Consider the following 26,138-nt stretch of genomic DNA (forward strand, 5'->3'; position numbering starts at 1 on the left):
TTCAGTAGAGTGTTTTCTAACTTAAATTAAAAAAAAAAAAACTTTAATACCCTATAAACTAGAAAGTTTCCAAAGATTCTGTTGGCCCAGCCTGACAAAATGGGGAGGCTTGTTATTCAGAGGCTTATTATTCAAATGTCATGGGCATATATCTCTCTTGACACTTTTCTGTAGCTTCTTAAATGAGAACTTATCTTTGAGCATTACATTCAATATAGTTTCTTGTATCTGTGCTATGCGTCTGTGTGAAAGATGAGTATATCAGATCCATTTTCATTGTAATTCTCCATGGATGGCGAGTGTGCATGGAGCGAACACACTTGTGTCTGATTGAAAGCATCTGTAGTTGATTTTCCATGGTGTTGTTCCTTTTTTTTTCTTTCTTCTCTGACTCATGCTTTAGAGACGGTTGCCCTATCCTGCTTATTTTCTTCTCCATGCAACTTTGCATCAGCTGCCTCCAGGGCTGCCTTCTCACTGCCTGCTGGAATTTGCTGGCTTAGATGCTTCTCCACGCTCACGTGAAGCACAAGCCTAGCTACCTCAAGTCCCTTTGCCTGGCTATAGATGTAGGTGGTTCCAAGACACCATACCCTGGCACAATTATTTTACAGATGTGGCATGACTTATGAAAGTCTGATTTCATAGCTGAGAATGCAGCCTGTATTAGTTATTTCCTAGCTATATTACCCAGTCCTTCAGAGTTCAGCACACATCTGGGAAAATAGTTCCCTCTGGAGAAAATGTGCTAGTAGTAGGGATTTTAATTTCTTTTTTTTTTTTTTCCCCTATCGTACCAAGGAGTGGTATTTGGGATCACAAGAAACAATGATCATGCATTTAGCAAATGTAGAGTCAATGCCAAGGAAAAACTCTACAATCTATGAATGCCTAAGAAGGATTGATGCTTGTACAAATACCATCAGAATGACTGATTTCAAATGGAAATTACAAGTGCACACTCTGATTAGGCTTTCTGATTGGGGAGCTCAGGAGAACCTGGCAAGTGTTCTTAATAGATCTGATATCAGTATAGCTTTGCTGGATGTTGTTCCATATGGATTATAGGCAAAAAGAGGGAAAAAGGGCAGGAAAGATGCCCTGTGATACTGAGATAGTGCGATAGTAAGAGTGTGAGATCAATGGCACTGGCTGTCCCAATGAAACCCCAATTTTTCCAACCAAATTAATTTGATTAACAAGTATACTTTAACTATTTCATTGGGTACAAGGTTTCCTGTGTGCTATAGGAAAATACTAAGTATAAAAAATATAATTCTTGTCTTCTAAGGCAATGCTGTCCAGTAGAAAGATAATGTGAGCCACCATATGTAACTTTTAATTTTCCAATAGCTACATTTTTAAAAAATGTAACGTAGTGAAGTTAATTTTAATGTTATTTAACCAAATATACCTAAAATATTATTTTTCTTTTTTAAAAAGATTTATTTTTTGTTTATTTGAAAGACAGAGTTACAGAGAGAGGTAGAGAGAGAGAGGTCTTCCATCTGCTGGTTCACTCCCCAGATGGCCACAATGGCTGGAGCTCTGCTGATCTGAAGCCAGGAGCCAGGAGCTTCTTCTGGGTCTCCCACGTGGGTGCAGGGGCCCAAGGACTTGGGCCATCCTCCACCACTATCCCAGGCCATAGCAGAGAACTGGTTCGGAAGAGGAGCAGCCGGGACTAGAACTGGCTCCCATATGTGATGTTTGTGCTTCAAGCCAGGGCGTTAACCTGCTGTGCCACAGCACCGGCCCCAAAATATTATTTTTCAATATACAATCAATATAACAATCATTGGTGAGCTATTTTACACTCTTCCAAATCTGACATTTTATATTTTCAACACATCTCAAATGAGACTCGTTACACTTCAAATGCTCAATGGCCACATGTGGCCAGGACATACCATACTGCACAGCAAAATTCAAGGTATTTAAAAAATCCAGCTGGTATGGATGTTTCTTCTTCAACAATGATAAAATTGAAACCTTGCAAACAATTAGGACTTTAATAAAATGATCATATCCATCATTTGATGAATTAATAAGAATAATGTTTCCAAGAGTGTGGCCTGAGAAATACTATTTTTCTTATAAAGTGTTGTGTGAGTAAATAGGATCAGAAAACTATGGGACAAATAGTCTCTTCTACTTCTCTGCTGGTGAAAACCTTGGGTGTGCAGGTGTAGATTGGAGATTTCCAAGAAGAGAATGTGTGATTTCCTATTCTTAATTGAACATGAAATTGTTTTTTCACAGAGTGCCTCTTGAGACTAGTGTTACAAGGAACACACTGTGGAGAATGCTGATTTAAGCCCCAACTCAGTGATGTAGGAATTGGGAAATCAGAAAAAAGTCAAAATAGAGAGGTGTTGGGAAGCCTGCGTAAGGATGTGGATGTCCCTTCGGCTAATTCTTCAGTGTGTCCAACAATCTGGTGTAGCGTTTGGCATATTCTGTACTTGGCTTACTGCCTCAAACATGTCTAAGTTCCTTTAAAAAAAGAGATAGAGTCTTATTCACATCTTTATCCCACACTGAGTCAAGCTCAACTATCCATAAATATTTATTGAATTGATTAAAGGAGAAAGTCAGATACAGATCAATGCAAAGTTAACCACTTAATAAGAAATGAACACCTTAAGCCCCCCAAAAGGAACAATCACACCAACAAGTTGATGTTAGGAGGGAGAGGACGGTAAGTACCAGAGTCAGGTCAGGACAGAGCAGCTCCTTTTAGGCTTTCAACGTCAGGGTCATTCACAGAATAGCCACAGTAAATGCAGATCAGATTGCAAAGAAGATTGCTAAGATCAGATTGCTAAGAAGAGCAGTGAAGAGAAGGTAGACAAGCAATGCAGGGAATCACATGTCAAAATCTAATAGGAGCAAACATTTGGCACAGCCATTAAGATGCTTCTTTGCCCACCTGCATCCTATATTGGCATGCGCAGCTCTGTTCCTGACTCACGGTTCCTGCTAATGGAAGGCAGCAGGTGATGGCTCAAGTAGTTGCTTTCCTGCCACCCACCTAGGAGATCTAGACTGAGTTCCCTGCTCCTAGAAGTTTGGGGACTGAGACAGTAGATGGACACTCACTCTTTCTCTTGCTCCCACTCTCACTTTCTCTGCCTCTCAAATAAAGAAAGAAATTTCAAGAAGTATAACAAAACCCTGCCTTCATTGTAACATGTGTAAGTTATTCCTCTAGTGGGTAAATCTATGAAAAAAATGAGATTTGAAATACAAGGTAGGAAGAGGTGTGTGTCAGATCCAAAGGTGAAAAAACCCTAGAAAGTGAACTTTTTGCCCAGATAAAGTAAGAAACACAAAATCTATAAAAGAAGTATTTAGAGATAAGTGCTCAAGAAATGACCTTCTTTACAGTTTTTTGCTGCTTTTCTTACATCTAGACACTGCATGATGAGTCCATGCCCTTACCTGGTAAACTAGGAATTTAATTTCTTTTTATTTTTTTTTATTTTTATTTTTTGACAGGCAGAGTGGACAGTGAGAGAGAGAGACAGAGAGAAAGGTCTTCCTTTTTGCCGTTGGTTCACCCTCCAGTGGCCGCCACAGCTGGCGCACCGCACTGATCCGATGGCAAGAGCCAGGAGCCAGGTGCTTTTCCTGGTCTCCCATGGGGTGCAGGGCCCAAGGATTTGGGCCATCCTCCACTGCACTCCCTGGCCACAGCAGAGAGCTGGCCTGGAAGAGGGGCAACCGGGACAGAATCCGGAGCCCCGGAATTTAATTTCTGAATCTGGTCACAAGCACAGCCTTTCACGGAGGATGGCATTAAGAAGAAAGTAAAGGCCGGCGTCGTGGCTCACTTGGCTAATCCTCTGCCTGCGGCACTGGTACTCCAGGTTCTGGTCCCGGTTGGGTGCCGGTTCTGTCCCTGTTGCTCCTCTTCTAGTCCAGTTCGCTTCTGTGGCCCGGGAAGGCAGTGGAAGATGGTCCCCAAGTGCTTGGACCCTGCATCCACATGGGAGACCAGGAGGAAGCACCTGGCTCCTGACTTCAGATGGGCACATTGCATCAGCCGTAGTGGCCATTTGGGGAGTGAACCAATGGAATGAAGACCTTTCTCTCTGTCTCTCTCTCTCTCTCACTGTCTAACTCTGCCTGTCAAAATAAATAAATAAATAAATAAAGCAATCTATTTCATCTTCCTCTGTATCTCTCTTCCTCTGTATCTCTGCTCCTCACCTAATTTTCTGCTGCTTTTATTTTCTCTTGTCTGAAAATCCCTTCTGTTAGAAATGGACTTCCTCCTTGGTCTGAACACAAAAAAAAGGGGAAAAAATCCCCCCACCCTTGTCCCCATCTGCCACCACTGAAGATAATTCCTTAATGTCCAATAAAACAGAAACGTAGAACAAGATTGGGAATGTTATAGAAAGTTGGAGGTAGTATAGGGGAATTAACACTGCAGCTGTAGAGGGAATGTTTTTTTTTTTTCCTATTCTAGACTTACATATCAAAACATCAAGGCAATTTCATTGATTCTATTTCCAGATATCCTCTCCAGAACATTACCTTTGAGCTGACTTGCAATCACTGATATACTCTCTTAGCTTGTCCTTTCAAAGTTTTGGCCACCCGAAGAAAGCACCAGGCTAAAGATCAAAGAACTCTGCTGGTTTGCACTTGGCGGCTATTCCAGCTCTATGTTGTGCCTTTGCTGGAATTAGCACTGATGTCTACATCAGAGGAGCAGCCACAGGAACAGGGACGCTGGCTCCTGAAGACAAGAGGATGGTAAGGATAGCAATGAGCACAGTGTAAAGTGCTACTCTGCTTCCCAGTGGAGACAGCAGTTGCCATGCTTGTCTGGGAAGCTATGCAGTACCTGAGTGAGCCATGGCACCATATGGAGGTAGAGTCTTCCATCCAGAAGTTATAATTATTGTTGTGGTCATCATCACAATAGGACAATTGTTTCAATAATAAATAATAATTTTTTCCTGGATTTTTCCATAATTGGGCTTCAGAATTTTCAAAGCACGTAGTGATTTTTAAAAATAAATTTTTGCATGTACATTTAAGATATAAAACATGACATTATAATACACATGTATAGTAAAATGGTTTTTATACGAGAACAAATTAATGTCATTCACATAGTTACTCATTTTTTGAGAGAAAAATATTGTCTGATCTCATTGTGGAATCTTTACAGAAAGGAGAGAGAGAGAGAGAGAGAGAATGGTAAAATACAAGGTTACTTCAAAAGTTCATGGAAATAGAATTAAAAGGTAAGTTTATTTTGGTACAAAAATTTTGAAAACCATGCGTATAAGGAGTCTTCAAAACGTTCGTGGAGATTACATATTATGAAAAACTATTCATGGACTTAATTTTTTTTGCACCAAAATTAACTTATCTAATAACTCCATTTTTCCATGTACTTTTTCAAGTACCTTTAGATAGGAATAAAACAGTAGTTACCAGTATCAGAGTGGTAATGAGGAATTGGTGAAATGTAGATCAAAGGATGCAAAGTAACATTCTGATTCGTTACCTCATCAACACTCCCGATAAAGGAAATAGGAGAGGGAGCCACTAGGCGGATGGAAGGAAACTTGTGGACAGAGAATATCTGTTTTCTATTTTACTTATAATCCCTAACCCAGCACTTGCCAGTAGCAGGCGTTCAATAAATATTTGTTGAGTTAATTAATGAATACCCATTTTGCAAATGAAGAAACTGATTTGAAAATGATTACTGATCACAAAAAAGACAGCTAAACTATTAAATTGCTGAATCAGTGCTAAAACACAGTTCTTCTAAATCATTTTCTAAAGAATGTCTAGGAAGTTTTGAGTACCCTTCAAAAGTTTTCAAAACATGCTCGTTGATACATTCTCTAATTACATTTTCTGAGAATGATTCCCTCCTTCCGACTGGGGCTTTTGTTAATTTCTGAAACCAGTTGCTACTATTTTAAGAGCTACTGGCTTTTGGCCCATCATAAATAAAGATGACACACCTGGCCCACCACCAGAGGCCATGATCCATCCATTCCAGATCTCTTCCACTCTTCTGAAGTTTTCATCCCTATACCCTATGTCTCAACAGATCATTAACAAGATCAAAGTCAGCTGGTATGAACCTGCAACATCTCCAAATCCTTCTGTGTCTTCACAGGTCCCATCTCCCTCTGAGAGTGACGCTAATCCCTCCACCTCTCTCAGCTCCTGGAAACCCTGCTCCATCAATTAATTATTCTTCCAACACATTTTTTATACTGCTTCCTTCTTTTATGCCAGCAAATAGGCATATCATCCTCATATTTAAAAACAATTCTTTCTCTATCCCTGTGACTCCTGGGCCATCATACCATCTTTTCCTGTCCTCTGTCAATAACTAAGCTCCCAGGGAACCTGGCTTCCACTCTAGACCAAATCAAATCTCCCCAGTTGCCTCTGCTGTCTTTTGCCTTAAGTCAATTAAAACACCAGCTACCCTCAGTGTCCTTGAGCAGCAAGTTCATAACTCTCTGTCCACCACCTGAACTGCTTCTGACCTCATGGTGCTGGGGAAACTGAATTTTGTGTCTGAGGGAAACAAGGCCAGTGAAATGTTAACTTGTTCATGATGGGAAATGTGAGTAAGCACGATGGAGGGACCGGGTGACCGTCAAGAGGCCACGTTTTATTTGTGTGTCCAAGGGGAGAAGAACAGAAGAAGGAAAAGGAGAAGAGGAAAAAAAAAGGGGGGGGAGGAATATGGGAAACTGTTTCCAGTTGTGGATATGTGGCAGGGCTGACTTAAACAGTCAAAAAGGCCAAGTCGCCCATCACCTGCTAGACCTCAGGCAGCTGCAGTCGCTCCTGTCCTGAGGCCATTCCCCACTCACTGGAAGTTAGGCAGGGATGGGCTCAGGAAGGAGAGACAGCCCAGTCTGGATTTCCTCATACCATAGACTTTCTAGAACACTCCAGGGGAAGAAATCTCTACTGTAAGACTCTCTCTCTCTCTCTCTCTCTCTCTTTTAAATTTATTTGACAGGTAGAGTTAGAGAGAGAGAGAGAAAGAGAAAGGTCTTCCTTCCATTGGTTCACTCTCCAAATGGTCGCTACAGCCGGTGCTGCTCCGATCCGAAGCCAGGTGCTTCTTCCTGGTCTCCCATGTGGGTGCAGGGGCCCAAGCACTTGGGCCATCCTCCACTGCCCTCCTGGGCCACCTGAGCTGGACTGGATGAGGAGCAACCTGGACTAGAAACCAGCGCCCATATGAGATGCCAGTGCCACAGGCAGAGGATTAGCCAAGTGAGCTACGGCGCCAGTCCCTACTTTAAGACTCTTTCACCCACTTACTGATGCCTCAATTCCAAAACCTTTATTCCAAATTCAGGGTGAAGAGGAGTAAACCATAGCTAAGGTGCAGTTGCAGTTTAGGTAACACAAGTCATAACATTCTGTCCTTTCTTATAATGCTGACTGGAGGAGACTCAGCAGATGAGAAGCTGAGTAGAAGCTTCTCTTTTTTCTCAAAAAAAAAGCTGAGTAGAAGCTTTGGAATGAGAAAAAGAGTTAGTTAAGAGTGGGGATACCGAAAGAAAAATTTGTTGCATTGAACATGTTGGAAGGTCAATCTTTGTTTCTTATCATCTGGGAAAAGCAGATGGAAACTGTGTACAGCTATTAACTTATCTCCGTTCTGTCACATGGCACACACCTAGGGAGCACTGTATCTTAGACTTGTCGTCAGGGGTGAAAATCCCCAGGTTCCCCTCCGACTCTCATCTGAATTGCTTCTCCGTAGGGATGGGCGGAGCAAGTCACAGAACCTGATCAGCATCCTGACAGAACCGCTGTGCCTCCACACAGAAGTGGTTCGTAGTCCAAGTGATCCAGAAAGGAGAACATCCTCCAATTTCCCCTGCATACAGTACCAGTTAATAGTGGAAAGAATTATAAACAGAAAGTTACAGCTTCATTAAGCCCGAGATGCAGGTCAAGTTTCCTGGCAGCCAATTGCGCCCCAGGCTAGTGCTAGACATGTAGTCATTTACAGGCAGAAATAATGGAGGATTATAGAGTTCTCTCTGTGCCACATGTGCTGAGCTCTATATAGCTGTTAATGTTCAATTCCTGCACAAAGTGGTCAGATAAATATAACCAAAAGAGGATCATCGCCTAATCTTGATGATTCAAATAGGGGCTGCAGGCCACCTCCATAAAACACTCCTTTTCTTTTCTGCGACCGGTTCTTTTCCACGACTAGTTCAAGAAAAGACTTAGCAGTCTGGAAAACAAGGCTTAGTTTGCTGAGGAAGATTTCAGTTGAATTTTAAATACTGCAAAACCTGCATGATTGAATCTGTTAATAGGCATAATAATAACTATAATTGTTCCTGTTTATGAAGAATATGTTCTTAAATGTATCTGTGATCAAGCATGGAAAGCCTTCCATGTCTTTACAAGACCATTAGACGCATCGTTCTTTATTAATCAGAAATAGAGGAGTTATGCAGTTTTTTTACAGCTTGGTATTTTATGAGTCCCAGATATCTGTCAATAAAGCAGTACTTCCATTTTTAGAAAATCAATTACTTCATTCCTCTTTTATTTGCGGTCCTATAAGTATTTCTGAATTCTTTGTTCACTTTTCACACTATGGCAATGTTTTTATGGTCACTCTTCAGTTGATATTTAGGAAATTCTATTTTTAAGGTTTTGGAGGATATTAGTTTTTCTTTACCCTTTCAGAGGTTTCTGGTATTGTTCTGATTGATTCTTTGACTGAGACTGAGATAATTTGCTCTTTAAGAAGTCCTGAAATGGAGAATAGAATTATATATGGTTTTAAATAAAGAAGTAACTTCCATGCCATTTACTTGGCTTATGTTTCTTGAACCGTGCTTGCTCAGAGGTGCTCAGCTATAGTGATTGCTGAGCTCATGCTCACTTTGAGAAGCTAGAAGGCATAAAGTGCTGTATGAGTCTGTTAAGTTCAATGTCTTTTAGATACACAGACATGAAAAGCCTCTTTAAAACAGAGATTGGAAGCAAGGAGAAAGCTGAAGGTTACCCAGCCAAGTCCTTTGTTAGTTTAACAGGCTGATACCAGCTGACTTTCGCACCCAGTTTCCATGAGAATGAAGCTTCATTCTGCTGGCAGGACAGACCCTCTGGACAACTGCTCCCGAAGGATTTCTGTACTCCAGAGAAATTGCGCAATCTGCTCCTTGGGTGTAAGTTCACAACAATAGCCTTCCTTCTTCCATCTCAAAATCTAACCTGTATCCTGTGTAGAAGGCTTCAGCTGCCAAAGACAGATTCCTTGACACAAAAAGGAAAAGAGGGACTGAAGGCATGGAGGTGAGCCCAGGTCTCTACCTGAGATACTAACCAGAACAAGAGGAGGACTTCTCTCTGAATAGATAATTAAGAACCACTGACCTCCATTAAATAGACCAAAATGGGCAGCCAGTGATCCTCTTTCCAGAAGGATATTACAACTAATGTAAGACTCTCCTGATGTAATTAAAAGGTAATATTCCTTCCTGAAATGTATAAACTTTTTTTTTTTTTTGACAGGCAGAGTGGACAGTGAGAGAGAGAGAGACAGAGAGAAAGTTCTTCCTTTTTGCCGTTGGTTCACCCTCCAATGGCCGTCACGGCCAGCGCGCTACGGCCAGCGCATCGCGCTGATCTGAAGCCAGGAGCCAGGTGCTTCTCCTGGTCTCCCATGCGGGTGCAGGACCAAAGTCACCCAAGGACTTGGGCCATCCTCCACTGCACTCCCGGGCATAGCAGAGAGCTGGCCTGGAAGAGGGGCAACCGGGACAGAATCCGGCGCCCCGACCAGGACTAGAACCCCGTGTGCCAGCGCCGCAAGGCGGAGGATTAGCCTAGTGAGCCACGGCACCGAAATGTATAAACTTTTAAAGAACATATCTCAGAGCTGGCACTGTGGCACAGTAGGTTAATCCTCTGCCTGCAGTGCCAACATCCCTTATGGGCACCAATTCAAGTCCTGGCTACTCCTCTTCCAATGTAGCTCTCTGCTATGGCCTGGGAAACCAGTGGAAGATGGCCCAGGTCGGCCACTGCATCCACATGGGAGACCTGGATGAAGCTCCTGGCTCCTGGCTTCGGATCAGAACAGCTCTGGCCATTGCAGTCAATTGAGGAGTGAACCAATGGATGGAAGACCTCTCTCTGTGTCTCCTTCTCACTGTCTAACTCTACCTTTCAAATAAATAAATAAAATATTAAAAAAATAAAGAACATATCTCAGGTATAAAATTACCATAATAATCTTATACTAATTGTTATTTTAATATTTTATTGTTTTCATTCCAAATAGTGCAAGATACGTATTAATCAATGAATGTGCTTCCTAATCTTGCCCCAGACATTGTAGTTTGACATCTACCCATCTAGGCTTTTTTTTTTTTTTTTTGGACAGGCAGAGTTAGACAATGAGAGAGAGAGACAGAGAGGAAGGTCTTCCTTTTCCATTGGTTCACCCCCCAAATGGCCACTACAGCCAACACAGTGCGCCGATCTGAAGCCAGGAGCCAGGTGCTTCCTCCTGGTCTCCTGTGCGGGTGCAGGGCCCAAACACATGGGCCATCCTCCACTGCACTCCCGGGTCACAGCAGAGAGCTGGACTGGAAGAGGAGCAACCGGGACAGAATCCGGCACCCTGGCCGGGACTAGAACCCCGAGTACCAGTGTGGCAGGCAGAGGATTAGCCTAGTGAGTTGCGGCACCGGCCCTACCCATCTAGGCTTTTAACTATTATAGGTGTTTGCCTCAAAATGACACAGTTTAATACAAACAATACTTTTATTGGTAACCTTCATTTTTTTACCTAACAATATTACAAGTATCTTTCTAGACCAATACATGACATTTTACATTACTATTTCTATTATCTTTTTTAATTTCTCTTTTTAATGGTTGAAAAATACTGAGGATCACTGAGAAAGGAAAAATATATTCATAATCCGATCACTAAAATACTTATGTAAGATAGCTCTTCTCCATCCACTTCCTTAAATACTTATGTAGATAGCTGTTCTCCATCCACCTCCTTAAATACTTATGTAAGATAGCTGTTCTCCATCCATCTCCTTTTATGCAGTTGCACTATGCTTTAAGGCAGAATACTTATAGTTGAGAGTATTTCTTTCCTGATTTTACCCAAATTAATACTGAAATATCTTTATATAGATATCTGTATATATATGAATAATATGAATATTTGTAAACAAAAATGAAACAACGCTGTAATTTCTAGCTTGCAACCTTTAATTTTCCTCAATTTACTATATTGTGCACATCTTTTCAGGGCCAGAGATGTAAAATTATCTCATATTTTTAGTAGTTGCACAATATTTCATTCTCTGAATATGCTGTATTTAGTCTTTTACAAGCTTTGCTGTTACAAATATTACACTAATCCCTGTTTTACATATAAATATTTATATACCTTTACTCTTTTTTTAAAGATTTATTGGGGCCAGCACTGTGGCACAGTAGGTTAATGCCCTGGCCTGAAGCACCAGCATCCCATATGGGTGCCGATTCGAGACCTGGCTGCTCCTCTTCTGATCCAGGTCTCTGCTATGGCCTGGGATAGCAATAGAAGATGGCCCAAGTCCTTGGGGCCCTACACCCACGTGGGAGACCCGGAAGAAGCTCCTGGCTCCTGGCTTTGGATTGGCGCAGTTCCAGCCGTTGTGGCCAATTGGGGAGTGAACCAATGGAAGGAAGACCCCCCATCCCCGCCTCCCCTCTCTCTGTGTACCTCTGTGTATATTTTTTAAAAAAGATTTATTTATTTATTTGAAAGGCAGAGTTATAGAAAGGCAGAAACAGAGAGAGAGAAAGAGAGATAGAGAGAGAGGTCTTCCATCTGCTGGTTCACTCCCCAGATGGCCGCAACAACTGGAGCTGTGCCGATCCGAAGCCAGGAGCCAGGAGCTTCTTCTGGGTCTCCCACATGGGCTCAGGGGCCCAAGGACTTGAGTCATCTTCTACTGCTTTCTCAGGCCATAGCAGAGAGCTGGATCAGAAGTGGAGCTGCCAGGTCTGGAACCAGTGCCCACATGGGATGTTGACAATGCAGGCAGCTGCTTTACCTGCTATGCCATGGTGCCAGCCCCATATCTTATTTCTATAATGAAGATTCCTAGAAGTGGAATAAATAGATGAAAAAGAATGAGAATTCTAAACTTTCATATGCTCCGCCAAATTACTTTCCATGAATAATATATAAATGTGCCTGTTTCCCCACACTGTATGTGATATAAAATATAAATCAAAGAACATTGTGCACATCAGGTTAACCTTCTGCTTGTAATACCTGCATTCCACATCAACGTGCCTGATTCAGTTTCAGCTACTCCATGCTTCTGATCCAGCTTACTTCTAATATGACTAGAAGGCAGCAGGTGAAGGCCCTGCCACTCACAGGTGAGACCCGGATGGAGTTCCTGACTCCTGGCTTCAGTCTGGCGCAGATCTGGCTGTTGTGGGCATGTAGGTACTGAACCAGCAGATGGAATATCTCGCTCTCTCTCTCCCTATCTCTCTCTCTCATACACACAGGAAGTGCTCCCTTAATTTGTATATGTTACTAAGAGATGGTGATTCCTCTCACTGATAGCATTAATTTCAGGTGTTTTTGTTTCCAAAGAGGATATCTTTATATGCAAAAAAGTTTGAAGAAAATTGAATTGATGTTTACTGTTGATTAAATACATATAAATAATGTGTAATGTAGTTAACAAAAGTGAAAGTGACTTAAAACCCATTTCTTCTGATCTTGCTGGCTGTGTACTCTCTAGGTTGTTTAGGTCTTGGGGAAAATCCAAACATACATATTTAAAGATATACACATATAGGCCGCCGCCGCGGCTCAATAGGCTAATCCTCTGCCTGCGGCGCCAGCACACCGGGTTCTAGTCTTGGTCGGGGTGCCGGATTCTGTCCCGGTTGCTCTTCTTCCAGTCTGGCTCTCTGCTGTGGCCCGGGAGTGCAGTGGAGGATGGCCCAAGTCCTTGGGCCCTGCATCCACATGGGAGACCAGGAGGAAGCACCTGGCTCCTGGCTTTGGATCAGCACAGTGCGCCGGCTGCAGCGGCCATTGGGGGGTGAACCAATGGAAAAGGAAGACCTTTCTCTCTGTCTCTCTCTCTCTCACTGTCTAACTCTGCCTGTCAAAAAAAATAAATAAATAAAAATAAAAGAAGAAGAAGAGAGAGAGATACACATATAACAATACTCCAAAAAGTTCATGGAAAATGGAATTACAGGTTTCTTTGCGTGCAAAAATGCTTCAACATCAGCACATAGTTTTTCCCTGGTAGTCTTGGAAGACCCCTCAAATGCATCAGGCCTTGAGGAAGCTTGAAGAAGCTTGAATTCTTCAGTCTGACTCAACAGCCCCACCCTTAGCCACTGTGCTACTAATGTTAGATCCAAATCCTTCTCTTCTTTTGTCCTCTTGCCACTCTGGCCTCAATGACTGCTTTCCTGTGCTCTGCACTCGAGTAAATTTCACAGGAGGGCTCCAAAGAATATGAGCAATTAGGGAGCATGGTATCAGAGACAGCATATGAAAATTGACCATGATTTTTCAGAAGGCAAACCGTATTTTGAAAACTAAATGCAGCAGCATCATTTACAGTCTGAATAATGACTTTGTTATTGATACACAGAGAAACTTCCATAAGTGAATGAAGATATAGGTATATTCATAGAATGCATGATTATATCATGTTTGTGATGTGTGACTTACTGGAAAAGAAAAACTGTGCAGCTAATTCAAGAACTTACTCATTCTCAGGAGGTATTTCTTAGTTGTGCCAAGTAGATGTCTGTCATCACAAAATATTTCTTTTGTTTTTCATTTTAAAAACATGGTAAATGCCAGACAATTGTTTCCATATAGCTTTGTGGTATTTTCTTTTTTGGGTCCTGGCTGCCACAGATGAGGTTTTCACTCATGACCAATCCTAGAACAAGTGATGCCATGGGATTTCTTAGACTAGTGTTTTTACATAACTCATCATCAATACAGCTCACTGAAGTTTACGTAGATTGCCCTGGCTAAAGGTTCTTTATAGATAGTGAAGAAATTCCATAAAAAATTACTAACCCCTCAGGAGGATCAAACTCTCTGAGATAGCTGAATTATCCTCAGTACAAGCAATGGCAATGGGTTAAAAAATTTCTAGAATCAGCTTTATGAAATTATAAAAAAGCATTGTGGAACACTATATTACTGACAGAGAAACTAAATAAAATTTAATAAATTCATTTTTGCCAAAAGTTACTTTAGTTGATCCATATCGTTCTTTTTCGACTCCATGCCTACCTACTGACCCAAAACTCATATTTCTTATAACACACTTTGAAGAACACATGGCTTTCCTATGAATTATTATATTATTTTTATTTCAATAAAGTTTTAAGACTACAATTAAAATAAAGCTTTGAAACTTTATGAAATACTATAGAGAATGGTTAAAAAAATGGCCACTCTATTGCAAAGTTTATCTCCTTAGGTAGTATTTTCTCCCTAATTATCAGCCTTAGCTATCAAAACATTCAATCAGATACACGGCTCCAATTAAAAGGAGTATTTAGGGTAAAGGGAGAGGGACTGAGTTGGAATGAGTAGCGTGTGATGCCATGTCCACTTTGATTTTTGACCTGTTAAAGCTAGCCAATACAGTGGAGACTTAAGACACAGTTGGCCTTTTAAAGATAAAGCACTGAGGAGCAACAAAGTACTATATCTGGGCAGGGTAACAACTGCAGAGTTCTAGAACAAAGCCAGGCCTCTGACTTGAAAGCAATGTTAGCTCAGTTCTGCTAGCCCAGGCAAGCATATCTGATGGGTGACAGCAGGATCCCGGAACAGCTGTTGCCTAATGCAGACAAGCGACATATTCTGGAGATTGGCTTGAAGTGCCACGTGATTGTGGGTTATTGAGATGCAGGGGTGGAAGGCAGATCTGCTGAGCATGTGGCAGAGAGGGTAAGACCCAGTGACTTCAGCTGGGTGCAGAGAAAGAACCTGGAGCAGACTCAAGAGTATCTGTCTTTTGAGGCTAAAGCTGTGGAGACTTACAGATATGTGATCTATAAGGACACACTTGCCAGACTTGGCTTTGAATGAAAGAGTCATTTCATCCCACACAGTGAGATGTGACAACCGCTTAACAGTAATGATCAAATCACAGCAACGGCATTCAAGTTCAGGAAATAATGAGCTAATGCAAAACCGGTGGGGAATTCAGGACAAGTTGACATGACAATCTTAGATCTTGAAATTTCTCCTTTTATAACTGGGGTCATGGAGTCTGAAGTTCTTCCATTAAAACAGGCCATCCTTCATCTGTTATCGCAGGCCAGGGAAGATAGCACATTTTCCACAGGAAAATGCCAGCTCTTCACTGGGCATGCTTGATGATAACTGACAAAAATCAAAGTCGGAACCGATATGGCAGAGTTGGGTTTTGAAGAAACGACTTCAGGGTTTTGCAACTGACAGCAAATACCTCACACAGTCCCTAAACACAACTATACAAAATCCATTTCCAATGTGTTCCATATTGTCTTGTGTATTTTATGGCTAAAGACTTAATCACAAGCTAACAGTAACAGGAAGAAAAATTAGCAGTTTATAAATTGTGGTTCAGTTAGTCTCACGTAAAGGAGACCCATTGCTTTACAGGCATTTGTACAGAAGAGAATGAACTTGAGTCCTCCTTGTTCCTACCTGTGGTGAATGCCAATGTACTTCAAGTTCAAACTGATACATCTACTTTTTTAAGGGTCATTTAAAAATATATGTGTTTATTTATTTGAAAGAGAGAGAGGTAAGATCTTAGTTCACTGATTCACTCCCCCAGATGCCTACAATGGTCAGAGTGAGGCCTGGGCCAAAACCGGGAGCCGGGAACTCAATCCAGGTCTCCCATGTGGGTAGCAGGAATCCACTTACTTGACCCATCACCTGCTGCCTCCCAGGCAGGTTCTGCATTAGAAACTGGTGTCAGGAGCCAGAGCTGCTATTCTCCTGTGGAACATGGCCATTGTAACTGGCGTCTTAACCACTAGGCAAATGCCCACCCCTGAAGCATTTTTATAAAACCAAGTTGATTGCTTTCTTTTGTGCCAATAATGTGTCTGGAACAATCTTTGTTACTGCATTAAACACTTTCTACAGCAGTTGTGTGTTTACAGATCTGTTTTCTCTGCGAGAACTCCATGAGGGTAGGGTCTGTGCTGTCCTATGTGGATGTTAAACAAACGTCTGTTAAAGGAATCAACTGAAAAAAACCAAATGAATGAATGTCATAAACTATAAACTTCTTTGGAAAACTGAAAACACATGACAAATGAGTACTGATGATGTTGAAAATCATATTAAAACAAATATTTGCCTTGATGATAGGCAATAATGTGTAAATATTTGTTCATTGTCTACCATGTGGATTCGTTGCTGGTCTTTAGTTAATAACTGATTTCCTAATGTGCAATTACTCAAAAGTGGAAACTATGAGTGGCCCGACTTGAGCTGGGAAGGTGCTTTACGGGTTTTTTCTGCCCCACTTCGGGGGTTGCATTTGGCGTGAATTATTCATATTCTTGCCCAGGCTCACTTTTCACCAACTGTAAGCATTTTGTAGTGCAGCTGGTTGTGTTTACCGATGCCATCTGTAGCCATGGAAAAAGGGTCTTCCTGATGAAGATTTAATGGTTCTGTAGATGTTTCTCAAACACAACCTTTATTTCTTGGTACAGCGTGTTTTGTTTTGTTTTTCAGTCTATGAAGCATGGGTTTGAAGTCACATAAATCCATGATTCAGACTCTAATTGTTCTACTTCTTAAGCTGTGTGACTTCAGGAATGCTTCCCCCAAACGCTCCTTTCTGTGGAAGGCCACGCATAGTGTCCAGCGGAAGCACTTGGGAGGCTTCAGTGCAGTGGTGCATGGGAAGTGCCTCTGCTGGTGTGTGGCATACCCCAGGGTCTCCGTAAATCGTGCTTTCCTTTCTCCTTACTCAGCCACCAGGACATGGTGTCTCCTGAAGAGCCAGCCCACAAGACAGTAAGCATGCCTTAGCCTAAGCTCTTCTCCAGCATGAGGACTGTCCTCCTATAAACCCCCTTATTCTTTTTTTTTTTTTTTTTGACAGGCAGAGTGGACAGTGAGAGAGAGAGAGACAGAGAGAAAGGTCTTCCTTTACCATTGGTTCACCCTCCAATGGCCGCCACGGCCAGCGTGCTGCAGCCGGCGCACCGTGCTGATCCGATGGCAAGAGCCAGGAGCCAGGTGCTTTTCCTGGTCTCCCATGGGGTGCAGGGCCGAAGCACCTGGGCCATCCTCCACTGCACTCCCTGGCCACAGCAGAGAGCTGGCCTGGAAGAGGGGCAACCGGGACAGAATCTGGCGCCCCGACCAGGACTAGAACCCGGTGTGCCGGCGCCGCTAGGTGGAGGATTAGCCTAGTGAGCCGCGGCGCCGGCCCAACCCCCTTATTCTTAAGAACAGGGGCTTGTAGATCACAGTTTATGCCCTGGGATACCCATGAAAGTCAATATGATGTGATGACACAGAGCCATTGCTCTGCTCTATGAAACTTCAACAGCACTGTCTTTAAAAGAATCTGGCAGATTAGAACCTTCTTCTATTGTTAATGCATTTTTACCTTCAAGAATGCTCTAAAACATGACTACCAGACTGTAGTAGACTAATCATATGACCCTTAAAATTAACTTGAGAGTCAGAAAGTTCCCAAATACTCTTCACCTCACTCCTAATGTTGATGCCTTAAATAACCATGGTACTTTTATCAAGAAATTTGGCGCTGGCACAGCGGGTTCTAGTCCCGGTCGGGGCGCCGGATTCTGTCCCGGTTGCCCCTCTTCCAGGCCAGCTCTCTGCTATGCCCGGGAGTGCAGTGGAGGATGGCCCAAGTGCTTGGGCCCTGCACCCGCATGGGAGACCAGGAGAAGCACCTGGCTCCTGGCTTCGGATCAGCGTGGTGTGCCGGCTGCAGCACGCTGGCCGTGACGGCCATTGGAGGGTGAACCAACGGCAAAAGGAAGACCTTTCTCTCTGTCTCTCACTGTCCACTCTGCCTGTCAAAAAAAAAAAAAAAAAGAAATTTGAGGTTGGCATTGTGGCATAGTGGGTAAAGCTGCCACCTAAGATGCTGGCATCCCATTTGGGCACCAGCTCTTGTCCAGGCTGCTCCACTTCTATACAGCACCCTGATAATGACCTGGGAAAGCAGCAGAGGATGGCCTGAGTACTTGGGCCCCTATACCCAATCCATAGAGGAGAACTGTATAAAGCTCCTGGTTCCTGGCTTTGGTCTGCCCCAGGCCTGGCTGTTGCAGCCATTTGGGGGATGAACCAGCAAATGGAAGATCTATTTCTCTCCCTCTCTTTCTCTCTCTTCCCTTTTCTAACTCTGATCTTCAAATAAATGAATAACTCTCTCTTTTTTAAATTAATGTATGTGTTTTCCTAACCAAACACCTTGTTTGGGTTTTGCTAGTTCTCCCAATAACACTTTTTCTGTCCCAAGATTCCACATTGCTTTCAGTTATCATGTCTCTTGTTCTTTAAACTATGACCATTTTGCTGTTTTTCCTTGTCTTTCATGATCTGAATGTTTTGAAGAGGGAAGGGTAGTTGTTTTGAGAATATCTCTCAGTTTGGAATTATATGGTGTTCTCTACCTATTAAATGAAGTTACACACTTGGCAAGATTGCTGCACAAATGATCTTGTGTTTCCCTCGCTTACTTATGACTGTAGTGTCTGCTGGCTTTCTCCACTGTAAAGTTAATTAGCAAATATCTTAGGGGATTAACTTTGGACAGCTCCTAGAGTATTTTTAAATGTCTGATTAACATATATATATATATATATAAATCTTAAGTCTATACATAAAACAGACTATACTGTCACAGATACAGATATGATTTCTAACTGTCTATTTTTTAAAATGTCAGAATATGTTTAAACCAAATATGAATATGAACTTTCGATCTTACAATGCCATAGTGGTTTGGATGTTCGCTCTTGAAAGCATCAGCATTTCCTTCTAAACAGAATTTAGTGGTTCCCAGCAGGCTTTGAATTTTTCCGTAGATGTACAACATGCTGATCAGTGAGTAATTTTTGAGCAATTATTTAGCACTAAACAATTACTATTAAAGCTTTAATAATGGGGCTGGTATTGTGGCACAGCAGGTTGAGCCACTTCTTGTGACACCAACATCCCATATCAGAGTGCCAGTTCGAGGCCCAGCTGCTCTGCTTCTGATCCAGCTCCTGACTAATTTGCCTGGGAAGGCAGAAGACAGACCAGGTACTTGGACCCCCTGTCTCCTAGCTTTGTCCTGGCACAGACCTGGCTGTTGCAGCCATTTGAGAAGTGAATCATCATATGGGAGACTCTCTCTCTGCCTTATAAATGAATGAATGAATGAATGAATGAATAAATAAATAAACCTTTTTTAAAAAAAAGCTTTAAAAAGAGATAATCATAAGACATGTAACAAAATCATTCTTTTGTGGCATAACATATTCCATATATCTGTTCTTATGTCTCTAACTGAAATTAATGGCAGATTATGAGTTCTTTTTTTTTTTTTAACATAGAGAGAGGAGAGGTAGAGAGAGAGAGGTCTTCTATCCGATGGTTCACTCCCCAGTTGGCTGCAACAGCTGGAGCTGCACCGATCCAAAGCCAGGAGCCAGGAGCTTCTTCCTGGTCTCCCACACGGGTGCAGGGGCCCAGGGACTTGGGCCATCTTACACTGCTTTCCCAGGCCATAGCAGAGAGTTGGATTGGAAGTGGAGCAGCCAGGTCTCGAACCAGCACCCACATGGGATGCTGGCGCTTCGGGCCAGGGCATTAACCCACTGCGCCACAGCGCCTGCCCCAGAATTTGAGTTCTTACTCCTGCGCTCTATATGTGCATATAAACTGACCATCTATGTCTAGTTTTCAATCATGTTCAGATACCATGCATTTATGATAATGACAGGTGAGCTCAGCTGGTAAGAGCAAATTGCTAACTGGCTTCTCAGCTTCATTCTTTTGGCTTTGTTCCATGTGTTATTTGTACCCTACATTTCTGCATGTCTGTTAAGGCAATAAACGTGTAATGAACACCTTCAGTATGTCAAGCCCTATGCTATCATTGGATATAGTTGGATTAGATAAGAGATTATTAAATTTAGCAAATATTTATTACTGCATCTTGAAAAATAAACACAAAGTCTATGAGTATATAATTATTTTCATAATCTTGAGAGCCAACATATTTAAATGTAAAGAAAATTATATTCCAAGATCAAGGTCGGGGCAGGGCTGGCATTGTAGTGTAATGGGTTAAGTGACTCCTTAGGATGCCTGCATCCCGTGTTGGAATTTCAGTTCTAGTCCAGCTATTCTGCTTTCTGTCTGGTTCCCTGCTAATGTACCTGGGAAGCAGCATGTGATGGCTCAGGTATTTGAGTTCCTGCTACACATATGGAAGATGTGAATGGAGCTCCTGGCTTCTGGCTTTGGCCTTGCCCAATTTTGGCTCTTGTGGCCATATGGGAAGTGAGTCAGTGATGGAAGATCTTTCTCTCTCTCTCTCTCTCCATCTTCTTCCTCCCTCCTTCCCTCCCTCTCTCTTTTCTTCTCTATCAATCTGCCTTTCAAATAAGTAAATCTCAAAAAAAAAAAGAAGAGGAAAAACAGACAGACCAAGGGAACAATATACTTTATCTTAGAGTATCATCTCAGATATGTGGATCACACCATAGCTGTGACTTGGGATTATATATTTTAGCAAAGATAAACTTCGTTGATCTAGCAAGTAGGTAGAGTAGAATGTTTAATAAATGCAGCAACTGAGATCTAATTTATCTTCATATCATTATTAATATGGTGTGACATTTAGTTTGAAATCCCAATCCCTGACTAAACGGTGTTGCATGGGAGAATGCTACTTGACAATAATCTTTTCAGTGAAATTTAACATCAAATTAAAATGCAAAGATTATTGAGAAGTTCAAAATTATTTTAATTTACTCACCAATAAGATTCTAGGAAGAATACATCTTATATGCTTTTAAATTTATAAGCCTTTAGTCATGTAAGTGTTAAGAAGATTTTCAAGTCTGATGGAAAAAATAACAATAAGGGAATGCACATTGAATCTGCTTGTTAGGCTATGACTTCCCACATCAGAGGGAACAGTTACAGTTCCTGACTCCAGCTTCCTATCAGTGTGTACCTGGGGCATAGCAGGTGATGCCTCAGTGGTTGGGCCACTGCTATCCATGTGGATGATATGGATTGTGTCCCTAGCTCCTGACTGCAGTCCCATATCCAGTCCCAATTGTTGTGAGCACTTGGTGAATGAGCCAGGAGCTCTCTCTCACTCTCTCTCTCTCTCTCTCTCTCTTTTTTTTTTTTTTTTACAGGCAGAGTGGACAGTGAGAGAGAGAGAGACAGAGAGAAAGGTCTTCCTTTGCCGTTGGTTCACCCTCCAATGGCCGCCGCGGCCAGCGCACCGCGCTGATCTGAAGGCAGGAGCCAGGTGCTTCGCCTGGTCTCCCATGGGGTGCAGGACCCAAGAACTTGGGCCATCCTACACTGCACTCCCGGGCCACAGCAGAGGGCTGGCCTGGAAGAGGGGCAACTGGGACAGAATCCGGCACCCCAACCAAGACTAGAACCCGGTGTGCCGGCGCCGCTAGGTGGAGGATTAGCCTAGTGAGCCACGGCGCCGGCTCTCACTCTCTCTTGCTCTCTCTCTCTCTCTCTCCCCCTCTCTCCTCTTATTTGAGGGACACCTCAAGTAAGGGTTAAAAATGAAAACAAAGACAATAATACAGTGGTAACATTAATAAAAGTTGGAAATTTCTGTGGTCCAGGCACTGTTTAAGGAATTTATATATATCATCCTGTTTAGTCCTCACAGCAGCTATGTAAGGCACTCTTGTTACCCCAGTTTTACAGATGAGGAAATGAAATGCGGAGAGGCTAAGTAACTCCTCCAAGACGGCACAGCCAGTACGTATACCCTTGCCTCAGACTTGGGCCACCTAGCGTCAGAGTCCATACTCTTGAACTCGTACCCACAATGATTTGTTAGATAGGTTGTAGGATAAGCTATGATAAAACAGTCCTAAATTAGAATAATTCAAATGAAATAGAAATACATTTCTTCTTTACACAAAATAGTATGGGAATGAATGGTTCACAGTTGGCTGGGCAGTTCTAACATGGCTGCCACATCTGGCCCGAGATGTCTGCATACTTGTCACCATGTGCCAGCCGCCAGGAAGACGTGAAGGAAGTGAAGGGCAAGTAACTTACTCCCTAAAGATGTGTCCAGATGTTTCACTTCTCACATCCTGTTGTCCAGTGTTTGGTCACAAGGCCATGTCATTTTCAAGGAGTTAGGAAAATGTATTCTAATCAACTTCTAAGAGTTCTATTATCCAAAGAAAAGAGGGAAGAAAGGATGTTAGTAGAGGGACTCACAAGTTGTGCCAGAGCCTGCCCCTCTGTCTTTGGCCCTCCACCTAGCCAGGAGGACCCTTCAACTCTAAGTAGGGCCTTCACTCTTCCCAAAAGACAGCATCCAGTTCATGTCCAAGAATCCTGAGAGATGCACTGGCTCCAGAATGTTTTCCTCATGGTTCAAGGACCTATGGACAAAAAACCAAGTTGTGTGCCATATCCATTCCATAATCCATGCACAGAATAACCTCAAAGAAACTCCCATTCAGAGAATGAAAGAATGGTAACAACAGAGTGGTCAGTTGCCCACAGCAATTATGGAATTTGGTCAGCAGGTTTTACAAAGACTTTCTACCATAACCTGAAGTTATTCCCCTGGTTATACTAATGGTTGTACTCTTTGGAGTAACTCCTTTTTTTGTGATAGGTTCTTTCTTATTTATTACCTGGGTTGGTTCTTTGAGAATATGTTCTGATTGGACATTGCCTCATTTTTGCATGCTACCTACTATCTACCAGGAAAAGATTAGGATCCAGGTTTGATTTCAGGGTCAAGCAGTTTTGATTGCTTTTGCAAGCCAGGCTTCTAGTTCCAATGCAAATATAATTTCCTACAAATTTGAGTGGGCTCCTGTTCTTCCTGTTTCTAGTCAGCCCCATGTAAATATGCTCATCTTTGTTAATTAGTTCTGCCTTTGTCTGAACCAAGATAAGCCTATGGAAGATACTGTTTTTAAAATTCTCACGGTAGCTTCTATTACTATTTCCCAAAGGATATTTGTTGGCCATTTCATCATATGAAAGGATTACAGGGTTCTGGAATATGCGTCAGTTCACCTGTTAGACTGTTTTGAGGCTTGGTATTTTTTCAGGTGCTCCTTAACTGCTTTCTAAGGTTTGCTATACAACTCTCAATATGCGCTCTGTGACAGATCAGTAGGATGTGATGGCTGGCTAGTTTCCTTAGCAGTTAACACAGTGATCCCCAAATGTTCTGACTGCTCTGCCCACATTCTTCACTGGGTGCCCTCAGTAGCTCGTAGCACCTGAAAGTGTGTATTGAAGAAATCAAGACTCCACTGAGTTATCAAGATGAATTAGACAAGAAATGTTGGCATCGTGCCCCAGACTAGTCTAACTGCATGTTTTATTAAACATTCAATTCTAAAGCAAGTGTTTAGGCTAGCAGTTAAGATGCCTGCATCCCACTGCAGAGTACCTGTGTTCAATCTTGGCTCTGGCTCCTGACTCCATCTTCCTGCTGGTGTGGGCGTTCTGAGGGCATCTGTTAATGGCTCAGGAAATTGGATTCTTGCACCAAAATGGGAGACCTAAATGGAGTTCCTGGTGCCTGACTTCTGCCCATACCCATTCTCAGAAGTTGTGGTCACTGGGGGAATGAACTAGTAGATGGCAACACTCTCCGTGTCTCCCTTTCTGTCTTTTTTCCTGCCTGTCAAAGTAAAACAAAATATGAATAATATAAAATTTTTCCAAGGCCAGAATTGTGGCACATTGTAAGATGCCACCTGTGACCCTGACATTCCAAATCAGACTACCAGTTTGAGTCCTGGCAGCTCCACTTCCCACTAACGCATCTGGAAAAGCAGTAGATAAGACAGCCTGGTGAGAGACCTGGAGAAAATTCCTGGCTCACTGCTTTGTCCTGACCCAGTCTGGATGCTGTATTGCTTTGACCTGGCCCAGCCTGGATGCTGTAGCCATTCATGGAGTGAATAAGCACATGAAGGATCTGTGTGTTGTGTGTGTGTGTGTGTGTGTGTGTCTTCTCTATCTGTCACACTGGCTGTCAAATAAAAAAAAAAAATCAGTCTTTTAAAAAAATGTTCATATCACCATACACTGGTGGGAAAGGAGAAGCTTAAAGGACAAGTGACCATCAGAGACAACTGTTCTCACTGATGCTAACATTTTAAAAATAAAAATAAGATAAAAATGTGTTCAACTCTATTAGTGCCACTCCGATAGAATTTTCCCTACCAAAGCTACATCCTTAAGGATCACAGCCTCATATGTTTTATTAGCAGATTATTTGTAAGTAAGAATGTCCATGTTGAAATATTTATCATAGCAATTACTTCTAGTATGAGTTTACTGATACCTCTTGGGAAACCCACCTACTACTTAATATATGACCAAGTTATTGCTATGTTTGTTGTCACCATTATTTGTAAGTACCCATCAATTAAAAGCTGCCTTTTGAAAGATCTCTGTAGCCTACTGCTTGTTTCTAATCGCCACTGTTTCTGCCTCAGTCTACAGATAATAGGTTCTCTCCTTTTTTATTCTTGTTGTGATGTTGCTATTGTTTTGTCATTTCCCAAACTGATCCAGATTCTCCAAAGCAGTACATTCAGTTCCAGCTCCACACATCTCTGTTCACAAATGAAAAAAAAAAAAAAAACTAACCGTTTTCAGATATCTAAACATATAAATTCATTCTTTCTTTTCACTTGCATTCACATCTACCCTTCTGGATTCCATCTGGAACCAAAACCAAAAGTGCTGAGAGACCACAACAAAGGCTGCCTTCCCTGGGGTTTCTGACTGGCTGCAAATGGGAAGCATTAGTCACTTCACAGGCCCCATCTCATTACATTTTCCAGCTCACTTTCTTCAAAACCCAAAGATTCCTATGTATTTCTAAGCTGAGATTGGAGAGTGACTTTCAGAGAGGACGTCGGGAAGTGGGACCACACTGGCTCCAACCTAGCTGATTTGAACACCATCTAGGTTGAAAAGGAGAAAGTTTCTTGCTAGTTCAGAGATTTAAAGGAGATATTGCAAATACTGATAGATGAATAAATTTAGTCAAGCAGAATTAATTCATCTACCTATTATTTGTTTCACTTTCTTCCTGACTTCATTGTGGATTAACATATTTTTTTCATAGTATAATGTATAGCCGCTTTTCAGCTGATGTTCATTTACTTAAGGAAGAAACACACACCACTGTATTATATCACATCATGACTCATTACCAAATGGAATCTAATGTGCTGGAAGTATAACAATGAGCTCCAAACATAAGTAAGAAGTGAAGCCATATACACTATTTTGCTATCCAACCTTAAGTTCCACTGTTTTTAAAAACAACTAAAATTAAAAACTCATTTGGAATATCTTACCAAAACAGAATAATATAGTTATGGTGGCTTATCAATTTTTAGAACAATGTTTTTAGAGATTTCTTCTGTATAGTAATAGATTAAGCTAGCCAAATATTTTCTTTGTCTATAGTCAAAGGAGGACAACCAAATATATAGATAAGCTTGGTTGACTGCAAATATTTCATTAGAATAAATCATGGTAAGTCAAAATGTATCCTACTCCCCAGAAACGATTTTTAATTTTGTACTGTACTTTACAAGGACAGCTAGTAAGTATAAAAAATTATTAAAGAGAATAGAGCTTAAAGTCTTGCCTTATAAGAATTTCAAAACAAAACAAAATAGGAGAACCATAATCCTGACCCTTGTGTCATTAGAATGAGCCAAAATTGAAAGTCATGATTCTGGGTGAATTTGACTGATGTCTACCCACTTCCTATCTTGGTCTCTGAACCCCATTCATCCTGAACTTGAATGAT

General features: G+C 41.9%; 1 protein-coding gene across 4 annotated transcripts in view; it reads left to right on the forward strand.

The window, feature by feature from the left end:
- Positions 1–26,138, forward strand: part of CPED1 (cadherin like and PC-esterase domain containing 1) — a 587,225-nt gene that overhangs the window by 236,558 nt on the left and 324,529 nt on the right. The window contains exon 16 of one of the 4 annotated variants that reach the window (XM_089329478.1): positions 4,525–6,705. The exons of the other annotated variants lie outside the window; for them this stretch is intronic. Within the exon in view, the coding sequence (XP_089185604.1) occupies positions 4,525–4,551 (27 nt within the window). The 3' untranslated portion in view covers positions 4,552–6,705. Of the gene's footprint in view, positions 1–4,524; positions 6,706–26,138 lie in introns of those variants that run through there. 4 annotated transcript variants of the gene reach the window in all.

Source organism: Oryctolagus cuniculus, chromosome 3 (assembly GCF_051225735.1).
Source record: "Oryctolagus cuniculus isolate XC-2025 breed Fujian yellow rabbit chromosome 3, ASM5122573v1, whole genome shotgun sequence".
NCBI lineage: Eukaryota > Metazoa > Chordata > Mammalia > Lagomorpha > Leporidae > Oryctolagus > Oryctolagus cuniculus.